The sequence below is a fragment of the Haliaeetus leucocephalus genome, unplaced genomic scaffold, assembly GCF_000737465.1.
Source record: "Haliaeetus leucocephalus isolate CR32 unplaced genomic scaffold, Haliaeetus_leucocephalus-4.0 Scaffold545, whole genome shotgun sequence".
In the NCBI taxonomy this organism is placed as follows: domain Eukaryota; kingdom Metazoa; phylum Chordata; class Aves; order Accipitriformes; family Accipitridae; genus Haliaeetus; species Haliaeetus leucocephalus.
In genome coordinates, this window is record NW_010972981.1 from 5368007 (window position 1) to 5381880 (window position 13874).

The window sequence follows — 13874 nt, forward strand, 5'->3', positions numbered from 1 at the left end:
GTGTTAATGAGACAGTGCCTCTAGCAAAACATAGTAGTTAATGCTTCAGAGTGGAGACTAGGGCCGTGGGTCTGGCACCACTGGGGCAATTAGGATGGTGAATGCAGAGATCCCTACTTGGGATCTGCCCCAAGAGTACGTAAGAAAATCTCAGAACTGTGATTGATCGCAGCATCTCATCTCTAGCTCTTGTTTCCTTGTCCTTGCCTTTTCTGTGTGTCTAACACTTGAAGGTACAGGATTGTTTCACGTCAGGTGGAACAAATGTGCAGCAGATGTTATTCATGCATGTTATTGCAACACAGAGAGTGTTTTTATAATGGAATTATGGTCAGAATATGAGACTGTATAGAAGAAGATGGAATTGGTTGAAGGGACTACCATTAGTGTTAAAGTAGTATAAGGCTAGTTTAGTATTGAAGGAGTTCATACATATTGCTCTTGTAAAGTGTATTGGTTTAGCTTATGTTAACTTGACGGAAGAACAGGTTGAGGTTTATACGTGGATGATAGTATTCGTACCTTCTTTGGCATATCCTCATCATTCCAGTATAGCAGCTTCACAGCCTTAGGCCTTGTCCAAATTAATTTGAAAAAAGTTATTGAGCTTGGTGGTTAGACTCTGTGTGTGTGTGAGCCCTGGTCTACTGAGTGGGAGTTTAATGAGAAGAGTAGTTTCAAGAGCGGTTGCAAGAAAAACCCTGATTAGTTCTAATTGTAAGTTTAGAGACTGTACTGGGAGTAAGTTGTGACCATAACATGCTTTCACAGTGGAGAACTTGATTAAAATAATTTTTGAAGAAGAAACCAACTCAGAAAACCCTGCCATATTCAGCAAATACTAGCTTCAATGAAAATGGCTTATTTTCATGTGGAAGGTGTTGGTAAAATGAAAGAAAGCTTCTTAAAACTGCCAGTTTCCTTGTTTTCAGCCTATATATTTTTTTGTACAGCCACATCACTGTGGTAACGAAGGATTTCCAGTAGCACATTAGCAATACTGAACAAATCGTAAGTTTCAAAAATTATTTTTTGTTTTTAATTTGATTTTTAATTGAATATATTTTTCCTGCAGTTATCTTTTATGTTAGAAAAGACATGGTTGAAGAATTTCCTCAAGGCAGTGAGACTTCTTATGGTTTTAGCTTCTGGAATGAATGCACAGAAGTTAAAAACTGACCTCTGAGAAAGTTGTCTTCCACGTATACAACTTCAATCCCTGTGATATAAAGTTCATGTGTAGGTCCTCTTCATCTGGAAGATTAATGTGCAGAGCAACTTAATATGGATGTTGTATTTCGTTTGGTAACAGTATAATGCACAACCTTGATTTTGCTTTCACTGACAGAAATATGTAGTAGTTGCAGCTCGGCAGTGTGATGTGATGTTTCTCATGTAGAGATAGTTGAGGCTTAAATATGGAGTAAGAACCACTGCTTTAAAGTGACTTTTCCCATAAGTGTATTGCGGGTTTTTTGGTTTATTTCCCTAACTCACTTAAGTACTTTGTGACAGGGAAGTCTTAGAACCGTTTCCCTCTCTCTTGGTGGCTGACTCTATGAAATGTGATTTATTGATTGTCCCTGACAGTCCTAATGAAAGTCTTAAAATTAAACTGTAGTTTATTGCAGAAGTATTGGCCAAGTAGTCTAACAGATTCTGATCCAATGGGCTACAGTTGTTGATCCTTAAGAATGAGCTGTTACTAGTTTTAAGGCTTCTCTTCCTGTTGCCAACTTGTATTAAGGTTTTCTGATGTTTTATGCTTTTTAGTTGTTTTTGTCTGGAAGCCATGTTATTATTTGTGAGTGGTTCATGCAAGCAAGTGGTAATGCTCTAGAAAACTTCAAAGAATGTGCTGTGCTAGAAAAAGGTGTTCCAAAACATCAAGAATGATTTTTTATTATTTATTTATTTATTTCGCTGTCCACATACTGTTTAGGAGTACCTTTTCTGAATGGATTCTGTGTCAGTTGTCAGTTCAGAATAATGTACGTGTTTTGTTTTATCTTGCATTTCTTCAAGTGCTGAAATGGGAACACAGTGACTTCATCTATGAATGTTTAATTTAGAATAATATAGCTGTTTCTTAATGCAGAAATGAGCCTTAATGCACAGACCCATAGAAATGTACTCTGTAAGAATATGGATTATTTCTAGCCTTAAGATACAAAAATCTACAATTTCAAAACTTGCAAAGAAATAATTTGAAAAAGTTTAAAGAGCAACAGAAGTATTAAATCCTGGCAGCTTCTTTTCTAGTAATCTTTCTAAATGTTTGCATAGAGTCACAGAGTTTGCATAAATGCCTGCATAGATCTGATCTTTTGGTCAGTATGTAAAGAAATTCTGCAAGTAATTGATAGTGTTTTAATGTTGGAATGATGGTGGCATGCGGTACTTCACTGGGATATTGGTGGCGCTTGTCAGTGCTACATGTAACGGATTGTTTTGTGAGTAACATTATTGTGTCTTAGCAGATAATGAACGTTAGCCAAGCTGTTAAATGAATGGTTGTAACAGTTAGTGGGTGATGGACAGTTTATGTTCAGGTAGCTTTCTCTACAAAAGGACACAAAAATCTTAATAAAAATGTTATGTAAAATCTTCAGCATTTTTTTTACAGATATGATTTTGAAGGGATTTTTCTCTTATAGTCTTCCTTATGTAAATAAAATTTAAAAAAAAAATCCTTGAAAAGTATAAACACTTTGCAGGGGTAGTCTCAAATTAGTTGTTGCTGATTCAGCTGATTTACTTTAAACAAAAGGTTGATTAGATGTGGGTAGGTCAGTGGGAAAACTTGCACTGATTTAATGGACCAGATTTTTCAGCCTGCTATTGAATGGGCATTAACAGGAAAGGCTGTTAGCTTTTCAGTGTGTTTACTCATGTTGTTAATTTGTAGTAAAAATTACACTTAAGGTTGCTTGTTTTCTTATTTTTCAGGACATACTGCTGATATGAATATATTTTTAGATGATCCAGAATTTGCAGAAATTATTCTGAGAGCAGAACAAGCTATAGAGTGTGGAGTTTTTCCAGAAAGAATCTCTCAAGGATCCAGTGGGAGTTACTTTGCCAAGGATCCAAAAGGGGTGAGCATGTTACTGCAAAATTGGAGACACTATCAGCAACAAGTTTACAATGGAAATTTTAAAATTCTATTTAAATGGAACTTCACTTAAATAAGTTGTTCAATAATTTATGGTGCCAAAATCCATGTTGGAAAAATCAAAGCAAATTAAATATTTAGATTTCTAACTATGTCTTGCAGCATAAGCTAAGCCCAAGTAACTATTATTTATCTGTTGCAGTTTTATGATGTTTTGAATGTTCTGCATCGAAGAAATATGGAAGAAATAAAAGGGCCTCTTTAACATCTGAAAAAAAATCAGAAATTCTGTTGTTCAGAAGCTAATATTTTGGGTTTTGTATGTTTTAATTGATTCTTGACACAACTGAGCTTCTGATTTGGGTACTGTTTAGGTTTCTATATAAAAAAATCTACCTTTTTACTTGTACTTGTCTGCTGAATCTTAACTTGAAGATTTGGTTTCCCTTCCCTTAGTGGTAAATGGTACCTTGAATAGTGATCATCAAAGAGGTGTCCTAAGGTTACTTTGAGACAGAGAAGTAACAGTTACCTGAATATCTTGCTTGAAAAGTTACATTTGGTTAGCATTATTTAGTAAGAGAAAATGTCTCTGACATCCTTTCACATTGTTTTCTTTAAATCAGATATACTTTGTCTGCTTACTGACCTGTTCCAAAAAAGAAGACTCCCAACCCCCACGCCTTTGTTAATATGTCATATCTGATTTTATTTTAAGCTCAGTCAGCAGTCTTCTGGTCTTAGGTAGATGTAAGTGTTCATTAATCCTGAAGGTCCCAGCTGTGTTGGACGTGGAAGTTGTAACACTTATAAGTGCCTAGGTTTTCAGAACATATTCAGGTGGTTGTACTTACCTGCATCCCCAAAACTGTCATTTCCCATTTGTTTAGGAAGTATTATTTCTTCGTTTAGCTTTTATTCATATTATTGGTCATTACATATATTCCTGTTTTGCCACTTAATTTTCATAGATGTTTGGTTTGTTTTAATGCCACTTTTCTGGTGGTAAGTTTTTACACTTTATTGAATGAGTGATTTTTAGAATAGTTACCTGACTTAGAAATAAATTCATAAATTCACATACTTATTTGTATTAAGATGGAAAGTGGCAGAACTACCCCTTCAAAATCTTCTGCACATTGCAGTTCATACTCCTGTGTTCCAGGAACATTTGTTAGTAATGACCCCCTTCATTCTGGTGGAGGAGAGCCAAAGTAGGTTGGGAAGGAAGGTCTCTTTTTGGAAGTGGAAAAAAAACCCCGTTCTTTCTCTAATGGCTTTGTGGGATTCTTGCTGTCACGTACAATGCTGTTAATATGAAAACCTGTTCAAAGTTTCAGTAGACCTTTTAAACTTCAGGTCACTTCCCTACTTCAGTAGGTTTTCAGGTTGTATGGTTATATATACATATTCAAAATTTATACTCTTTTTAAAGAGGTATTTTAAATTAGGGTTGTATCTTATTTCATACGCAATAGGAAGAAATCTTAGTAAGTAACCAAATACTGGTTTAAATCGATACTTTTTAAAAAATTCAGTGCATGATGTGTCTAAAGAGTATTCTACAGTGTTATGCTAAAAATGCTTTAAAACTGGTTAAGTGGGTTTTTTTGGAGTTTTTCTTAATGCTGTGCAATTGAGATCTTTTAGTCTTAGAAAGTTAGTTAGTAGGGAAATTACTAAAAAAAGACTCATACTTGTTCTGGATTTCCATATGTGCAAATCTGTTTTGTCTGAAGCCTCTCTGGGCTGATTTTGCAGTTTTTTGGTGACTAGCAAATGCCTGAGAGACTCGCTGTGCCCTGGGGCTAATGAGAGAGTACTTACACATTATTTTTGTAACCAACAGTATTTTGGATGGAGCAACTTATTTCCTTGTTTCTTATGTGGTGATTTTCTTGTTGGTTTTACTTCTGGTTTGCAGTGAAGTGTTGTTTTTCTTCCTAGTTAAGTTTGTAGTAGTGACTTGCCCTCCCCCTTCATGCAGGTCATTGATTTGAATGTAAGTATTTAGGAGAAATAAAGACTAAAAAAACCACCTTTTTTTTTTTATGTGGACCAGAAAAAATTCATTGCAAAATATGAAAGTATTTGCCAACATGGGATTGTGAGAATAATGATACAGAGTTCCTAGCTGACTTTCAATTTTGCTTTTATTCTTTGCGCTAAATTTAGAGTTTATCCATATTTGTTACCCATATTTAAAGGTCTGATAAAACTTCATTTTGTCAATAGTGCAACTGCTATTTGTAGAATGGATTTCACATTCAGTTTGACAGAGTATTGTATCATTCTACTTCAGACCAGTTATGTGACTTGCTTTCTCCTATTCTTCTTGAGTAATCTCCTCTTCCTTATGCTGGGGAAGAGTTTATTGAAGACATGCTAAGCTGCCTTACTGGTCAGTTTCTGAAGTGTTTACCCACACTAATATCAGGTTACAGGTTATACATGTTATTCGCTGCTTTGGGTCTATCAGAAAGATAAAACTAAAATTGCCTAACTAAATTATTAACTTTTTGTATTTATTGGCACAGTTGTATACTGATATGAAGCAGTTCAGTACTTAAGGAGCACGATTGCTGAAGTGTTGAATATTTCTGCATTTGTTGTTCATTGTGTAACCAATAAAGTAAAAGACATTGTGTCTGTTACAAACTGTTCTGCAACATGTTTTTGACAGTTTAGCTATTGGCTAATTGGTAATGCCAATGGAGTCAGTCTAGAAATTAATTTTGACTTGCAAAATTACGACTGGCCTTGGAAGCTTGTTCTACTCTCATCCTCAACAGCAGTGGCTCTGCAAAATTTAGCAAGGTTCTAACTTCAGTGAAACCTTGAAAACCATATCTAGATTTGATAGTATAGCACAGTCCAGTCGAGGCAAGGAATGGAATGAGCTAAGCTCCTTTTTAAAATGGGCAGTTTGTAGGAAGTATTATCCAAAGAACAATTCAGAAAAGAGATAATTAATGGCTTGGCATATACCACTAAATACACCACTATGTTTCTGGGAAATGAAAAGCTGCTTGCTTTGTTTTGAGCAGGTAGATAGATACCTGTGATTCAATGGGAAAAGTTTAAATAACTCTTTAACAATTCTAAACCTAACATTAGAATTTTGACTAAACTAGTATACCAAGTAAATTCAGTTTCCAGAGTGTTGTGATTTAAAAAAAAATATAAAAAAAATAGTGTGTTCAGAGAACATTGCAGCCTTTCACATTGCATAGCATATTTATTGTAAGCGTAACCTTTTGTGTATGTCTAAATTGAATTGTGTCTGTGCAGTTGCATAGAACTTGCTCTTCATTTTGAATGTAACTGTAGAATCACAGATAACAGCATACCGAAAACAAAAGAATTTTTGTCAATTTGTTTCCTGCCCCTGTTCATAGGAAATTTATTTTATAGGATGAATGCAAATAATGATATTTTGTGACTTATTTCTCCTGGTAGTTGATGGGAATGAATCAAAACAGATGGACAAGACAGGTGGTGCTACTAATGCCTGGTGTCTTCTGTAATCTGTTTACAAATGGAATGAAGTTCTCTGTAGTTAGTTTGTCTTGGACAATCTTGGACTAGTTAGATTGTCTTGGACAAAGTGGGTGAGAATTCTCTAGAAGCTAGAACAATTAGTCAGGTCCTCTCCCTAATCTGGTTGAATCGGCAGTTACTGAAGCAGAATGCTAGTTTCTGACTGCCAGCAAACTTGTTCATGACTTAAGAGTGTAAATTGGCTATGAGTGTTGGTGCAACAACAGGTGATATTTAGCTTATTGAAATAATAACTCTTTTTTTAATGATTCAGGAAAGTACTAATATGGGAAAATGCTTCTTAAACAGTTGTTCTTAAATATTTATTAGATACGAATTTGATTTACTTACCATGGTTCTATGGGAAGGAATGAAGATACAGCATTTCTACAGCATTTCACTTGAGCTAGGGAAGAGTTATTACATGGACTTTATGCACTAGGCTAAAGTTTATCAAAGATAACTGGAAGGTTATGTATTTTAGTGTGGTAATAATCTTGTGGTTCCAGGTTAACAAATACAGAATCATGTGTAGGAGGCACCTTGAGAAATCATCTATTTAATGCCTGTGTTTGTGGAGCAGGATCATTTTAACATGATTCCTGATGAATATCTAACCTGTTGTTGTTGGTGTCCTGTTTTGGAGACTCTACAACCTGGCAGTCTGTTCCAATCTTGAGCTGCTCTTAAAGTTCAAAAGGGTTTTTTCTTTCCAACTTCTCTGCTGGGATTTAAGCCTATCATTTCTTGGCTCGTTAACAGTAAATGTGTTTTTCTTCTTTTCTCTATAGCAAGCTATTACCATAGTTCATTGTGCCCCATTTTCTCTTAAGCCAAACAATCATAGTCTTTCATTATTAACATTTTTTGTGCTTATTCTCATTTTTTTTTCAACTTTCTCCAGTTTAACAGATTTCTTGAAGTGTAGTGTCCAAAATTGGACACAGTACTCTGAGTAACTTTAGGCTTTACTGCGCATCTCCAATGTAAATAGTAGCTGATGTGTGTGTGAACTATTGTCAGCTTTGAGTTGAGGAATCTATAGCTGTGGTAAAAGACACTACCTTTTGGAATTGCAAAGTGCAGAACATTTTGATCCATTCAAACTTAAAGCAATAAATAAAATAGATATAAAAGAGAAAAGGTAACATCTGATTATTGGCATTCTGTATGTTTGTCACTTTCCTGGAACCATTATGTCTCTGAAATATCTTGTCGATGAGTTAATTGGTGGGCTGAAAGTGATTTTTTTTAAAACTACTTTTACAGCGTCCTTTTTAAAAAACTTAGACTATTAAAAAAAATTGTATTCTAAAATGCAGCCCTCTAATTTTGAAAAACTAGTAAATGTTAGCTGGTTTGGATTTTTCTCTTATGAAGAGCTTATTTTGAATTGGTACTACTTCTAGACAAGCATTTGATGATAAATTTATTTGGAATACCATTTTGTTAGTTTTATTATTTTGTCATCTAAAAAGAGCAACTATAAAATGCAATGTACAGTATCTAATCAATACTTTCAAATAACTAATTTTCAAAATAATTTTAATCTTTTGCAACTCAAAGTATTTATACTTTAATTTTGTATTATTTATCCTAGAAAATTATTGGAGTGTTCAAACCAAAATCTGAAGAGCCTTATGGACATCTAAATCCAAAATGGACCAAATATTTTCACAAAGTTTGTTGTCCTTGCTGCTTTGGCAGAGGCTGCCTCGTTCCAAATCAGGGATACCTCTCTGAAGCTGGTGCCTATCTTGTGGATGACAAGCTGGGGCTAGGAGTTGTACCTAAAACTAAGGTAGAAGTTAAAATACCTAAATTATTGAATGCAAAAAAAATATATAGTTACAGATTTGTGAGTCTCTGGACTATAGTTGTGGACACATCCTTGTATATCATGCATTATCCCTAAGTCATTTATGAACTATTCCAAGTCCAAAGGCACAGTGGTTTGGTGCAGAAATAATGACTGTAATTTTTGTTTTAAAGGATAAGTTTGAGATCTGAATTGAATCTCTGGAACCACTTCAGTTTCTAGCATGTTCTGACACTTTTGTGCCTCGTGTTTTGGTGAGATGCAAAAATTGCAAAAAGCAGCATATAAAGATTCCCATTTTTGTTTGACATAAGTAAAATAGCAAATATTCACCTTTTTATATAAAATTTGTCTTTTGGAAATGCCTGATGCTTCCTGTTTGCTTTTTTTGACAACTAAGCTTAAAATTTACTGTAAACTTATAATTGAAATAATAAGGAATTCTGAGCTGTGTTCTCAACTTTTATATTTTAAGGTTGTCTGGCTTGTCAGTGAGACCTTTAATTACAGTGCAATAGATCGTGCAAAGTCAAGAGGAAAAAAATATGCTTTAGAGAAAGTGCCAAAAGTTGCTAAAAAATTTAATCGAATTGGACTACCTCCTAAGGTAAGATGAAAAATAAGTAATCTGTGCATTTCCTGATTCTTACACAAAACTGAGTTTAAAAAGAAAAAAAAAAATTATAGGTAACTTCAACAGTAGAAGAAAAACCTTGTTACTTGTTGAAAATTATCTCTGAATGACTGAAGTTTGATAAATATGACTGTTTCTACACAAAATCTATCCCACTTTGTTACATCATTCCTTCGTTGGAACTATTTTAATAATCTTGCCACTTTTTATTTCAGTTTGCAGTCTAGCTTTCTGCTGGAGGAGTAACATGTTAAGATGTTGTACATGTCTCACTGTTCTTTCATTTTCTTGACTGCTTAGTATATTTCCCTTCAGTGTCATGTTTTTATAATGTCTAATTGTTTCTCCCCTGTAATTTATCTAGTTCTTTCATTTTTCCTAAATCTTGATTATTTTTTTTCCCCCTTCTATTGTTTCTTTTATTCTTTTAGGTATCCTATTGTGTGTCCATCCTACCTTCCTTTCATCTTGTGTGCAGTGCTCCACTGACTAAAACCTCACATCTTTCTTGCCTAATGGGCCTTTTTGTAGCACCAAAATATCACCACAGTGTTCTACTCCTAAACTTTTAAAACACAGGTCATGTACAGCTTGGATAATTAATTTGTGTCAGTTTCCAGCAATTTTGATCCATGTGACATATGTTATGTAAGCTTGTGTTAGCATGGTTATTTCACATGCTATGTGTTTATCCATGTCTCTGCATGTGTGCATCTGCATTTTATTTCTTGAATATAAGTCCTCTTTTGAATTTTAATCTTGAGCACCTTTCCTGTTGCCCACACATATGGAGCCTATGCCATCTGTAGTTTTCTTCCTTGGACTCTTTTGGGAAATGTATTTCAGCCATTTTCATGCAAAAAGTGTCTGTCTTGAAAAAATGTATGTTTCATTCATGAGAACAGCAGCCTTAAACAAGCTTTTCAGAGAGGAGGATTTTTCTCCTGTAAATTTTGGTGAGTTTCCTACGAACTATTGAAACAAGTGTTTCCAATGAAAAAGAGAATAGGTGTTATATCTTTTGCTTTATTTCAAACATTGCTCGTGATACTGAGTGTTCTTTTATGTTGAGCTGTCTGGCTATGTTTTATTCCCGGTGAACTCAGTGAGTGCTTAAATAAATAAATAAAACCCAACACCAAAAAACCTAGGAAAAACCCTCATGATTTGAGTCTATTTTTTTTTTTTTTTTTTTAGAATTTAGGAATGCAAGAGAAACCACTTAGTAATTTTTTTTTAATGTCATGCTTCCTGTGTTCTGAACTTTGAAAGTATATAATCAGGTTTTCTGTTAATGTTAAGATTAGTTATGTGACCTATCCAAATGCATTTTCCAAAAGCAGTTTCTTAATGTTTCAGGTTGGCTCCTTTCAGCTGTTTGTTGAAGGATATAAGGAAGCTGACTACTGGCTCAGGAAGTTTGAAACTGATCCCTTACCTGAGAACACAAGGAAAGAATTTCAGTCACAGTTTGAAAGATTGGTTATCTTGGATTATGTCATCAGAAATACAGGTATTTGTTAGTGTCTCTCAGTATCTATCTACTTTTGTGAGGCAGAAATGGTAAGCAATGCTGGCTGAAAGTTGCTGCTGAAGGCTTTTAATGCATTTCAAATGCTTTTCTCACAATTGAAGGCCAGAATGTTGCATTTTAAACTTTAAAAAATTTACTTTGGATTCAAACATTAAATATTGCAATATGATGAAATCCAAACAACCCTTTTTGGCTGTTACTTGATACTTTAAAGCAGTGTAAGAATTCAAGAAAAAATACTTTATGCTTGAATTCTAATAGTAGGCTTAATTTAACTGTCTGTTTCCCCTGATTAGGATAAGGAGTGGTGGGCTTTCAGAAACCATAAGAAAAGCCATGACTACCATTCCTTTTATGCTGAGATGGAGCCAATTAACAGCACAGTTCTGCATCAGTGCAAAATAGTTCATATTGTGACTAGGCACTGAAGTACAACTGTGATATATATCGCTTGGTTTTCCTCCATTCTTATTTCTTTCACTCAGAAGCTGGGATTCTTCTGTTGACTATGTAGGTGATCTATTTCCTCAAGAATCCAAAGGCAGTTTTATATTTAAAATACTTCATTTGCTGCTTTGTCAGAGGTAGGCATCTTTACACTTCTTCAGACATACCAGCTCTAGTTAATTTTCCTTTTCTTAAATTCACTTATTAGAAAGGAATCCATCTGAAAATAAGTCACTCTAACCTGTGGCTTTTTAGAAGCAAAATGAAAGAAAGAGTCATAAGAACGTGTCATGGTTTAACCTCAGCTGTTAACTAAGCACCATGCAGCTGCTCATTCACTCCCCCTTCCACCCAGTGGGATGGGGGAGAGAATGGGCGGGGGGAAAGTAAAACTTATGGGTTGAGATAAGAACAGTTTAATAGAACAGAAAGGAAGAAACTAATAATGATAATAAAAATAATAAAATGACAATAATAAAAGGATTGGAATATACAAAACAAGTGATGCACAATGCAATTGCCCACCGCTCGCTGACCGACCCCCAGTAGTTCCTGAGTGGCGATCTCCCCCACCCCAACTCCCCCCAGTTTATATACTGGGCATGACGTCACATGGTACGGAATACCCCTTTGGCCAGTTTGGGTCAGCTGTCCTGGCTGTGTCCCCTCCCAACTTCTTGTTCCTCTCCAGCCTTCCTGCTGGCTGGGCATGAGAAGCTGAAAAATCCTTGACTTAGTCTAAACATTACTTAGCAACAGCTGAAAACATCAGTGTTATCAACATTATTCTCATACCTAACCCAAAACATAACACTATACCAGCTACTAGGAAGAAAATTAACTCTATCCCATCTGAAACCAGGACAGAACATAACACTTTCTAGCTGCTGCTATGGTCTTTCACGTTTATCAAATAGATCCCAGCGTTTCCAAACAAATACTGTGTCCTGGGACTTTCTTAAAATTGTAAGAAAAGTACTTAAAATGCAAAACCTCATTACGTGGATGATTCTACCTTCATCTAATATATCTAGTCATGATGGAACATGAAAATCTTCTGACGGATGTTTAACTAAGCTTAAGGGAGCACCTTAAGATGACAGAAGGACCTACAAATCCATGCAATCATCCTTTATCTAAAAGACCTTGTCAAAGCCTTCAGTGTCTCAATTTTGTCTGAACGGTGCAGATGTTTTCAGCTTCTGAAAGGCTCTTCAGTTTTTCACCCCTCTATCTTTGAAGAGTCTGTTTTCTCCATGTAGTCAAACATCACACTATCTATAATTTTGGAGGCCCTCTCCCTTTCCCCATCAGCATTAAAAGAAGCTTAAAAATTAAGTCATTGTGATTGCTGCTGCTGACAGGTTTTTTTTCCCCAGGAAAAGTGCACACTACAACCAATCTTTCTGTATAAAGTGGATTAACATAGTTTCTTGTAGTTTTCTGGATACTTTGCTGTATATTCAGCCAGCTGGAGAAGCTAAAGCAGTAACACGTACCTAAGAGCCCTTGATAAATTTTTGTCGTTTCCAGTAAATCGGTTGCCTCATACATTTCAGTAAAGCTAAAACACATGTATAGTGATGGAAAAAACTTTTTGAACAGTTTTGCCTGACTCCTTTGGTAAATTCTCAGTTTACAAGATTAGTCATTATATATCACTTTCGGTAATGATTTCTTTATAAGTGACATGTTGTGACATGCATTTTCCTGTTTAAAGACAGAGGTAACGATAACTGGTTAGTCAGGTATGAAAAACAAGATGATGGACTTGATCTGTCAGATAAGGTAAGAAAATTATACTCTGAAACTTATATTCTTTAAATTGTTTAGTTTTATAACTTGGTCTTGCAGGGGATTAAGTGCATGACTTTAATCCTGGGGCGTGGTCTCAGGAATTATGATAACTGCAAATTATTCTAGACGAAATGAATGGAAAAGCTATTTGGTTTAGACTCATCTGGATAGAAGAGTGCTAGAAGTTATTTCTATTGTTCTGTATTTTTTTTTTTCTTTACTAGCTTGGGCTATAATAATAATAAAACTGCCTACTGTTGCTCGAACACATTTGTTCAGCTACTTACGTGCTCTGCTTATCTTGTATTTGGGGGAAGGGCTCCTTTTTAATGGCGGTAGAGTAAGAATTATAAGTGCTGGAGTTTATTTGGATACTGCTTTATATTGTTTAAGTTGACTTTAAGCAGTGAAGCTAAAATGTATATTATTTAGTATTTTTAATGTATTTCACTATTTTTGTAAGCACATAGATATCACTTATTTTTGAAATATTCCTTCTGTAGGATAGCCAATGGACAACAACTGAAGAATCTACTATTAAAATTGCTGCAATTGACAATGGTTTAGCATTTCCTTTTAAGCATCCTGATGAATGGAGGGCATGTAAGCATTGTATTCTTCAATAATCTTCCTTTGGGGAGTGTAACTGCCAAAGAAGTTGGGGTTTTTTTTGTGGTGTTGTAGTAAGAAACTAAGAAATCATGACTGTAGTTATATATTGAATTTTTAAATAACGTACTTTCTTCAGAAAGTTAGCAACAAATGCCATTTTTGCAATGTCATATGTGATTTAGTCCTTGTTCATGTTTTTTTACCTTTATACCTTTAAACAATATTAACACATGGATATTCATAAACATACTACTGTATGTAAACTGATGGTGGAACTGGAACAATTTAGCAACACTTTTCTCATGTGCGTTTTCTTGAAAAACATGATGGAAAATTACTTGAGTGCAAGGATATGCAAGTTTTCTCTCAAATGGCC

General features: G+C 34.8%; 1 protein-coding gene across 4 annotated transcripts in view; it reads left to right on the forward strand.

Moving 5' to 3' along the window:
* Window positions 1–13874, forward strand: part of LOC104837616 (phosphatidylinositol 4-kinase type 2-beta) — a 35852-nt gene that overhangs the window by 1702 nt on the left and 20276 nt on the right. For all 4 annotated transcript variants that reach the window (XM_010576866.1, XM_010576859.1, XM_010576860.1 and 1 more), the window contains exons 3-8: window positions 2945–3098; window positions 8256–8456; window positions 8950–9081; window positions 10468–10621; window positions 12810–12877; window positions 13390–13489. In XM_010576866.1, the coding sequence (XP_010575168.1) occupies window positions 2945–3098; window positions 8256–8456; window positions 8950–9081; window positions 10468–10621; window positions 12810–12877; window positions 13390–13489 (809 nt within the window). The remainder of the gene's footprint in view (window positions 1–2944; window positions 3099–8255; window positions 8457–8949; window positions 9082–10467; window positions 10622–12809; window positions 12878–13389; window positions 13490–13874) is intronic.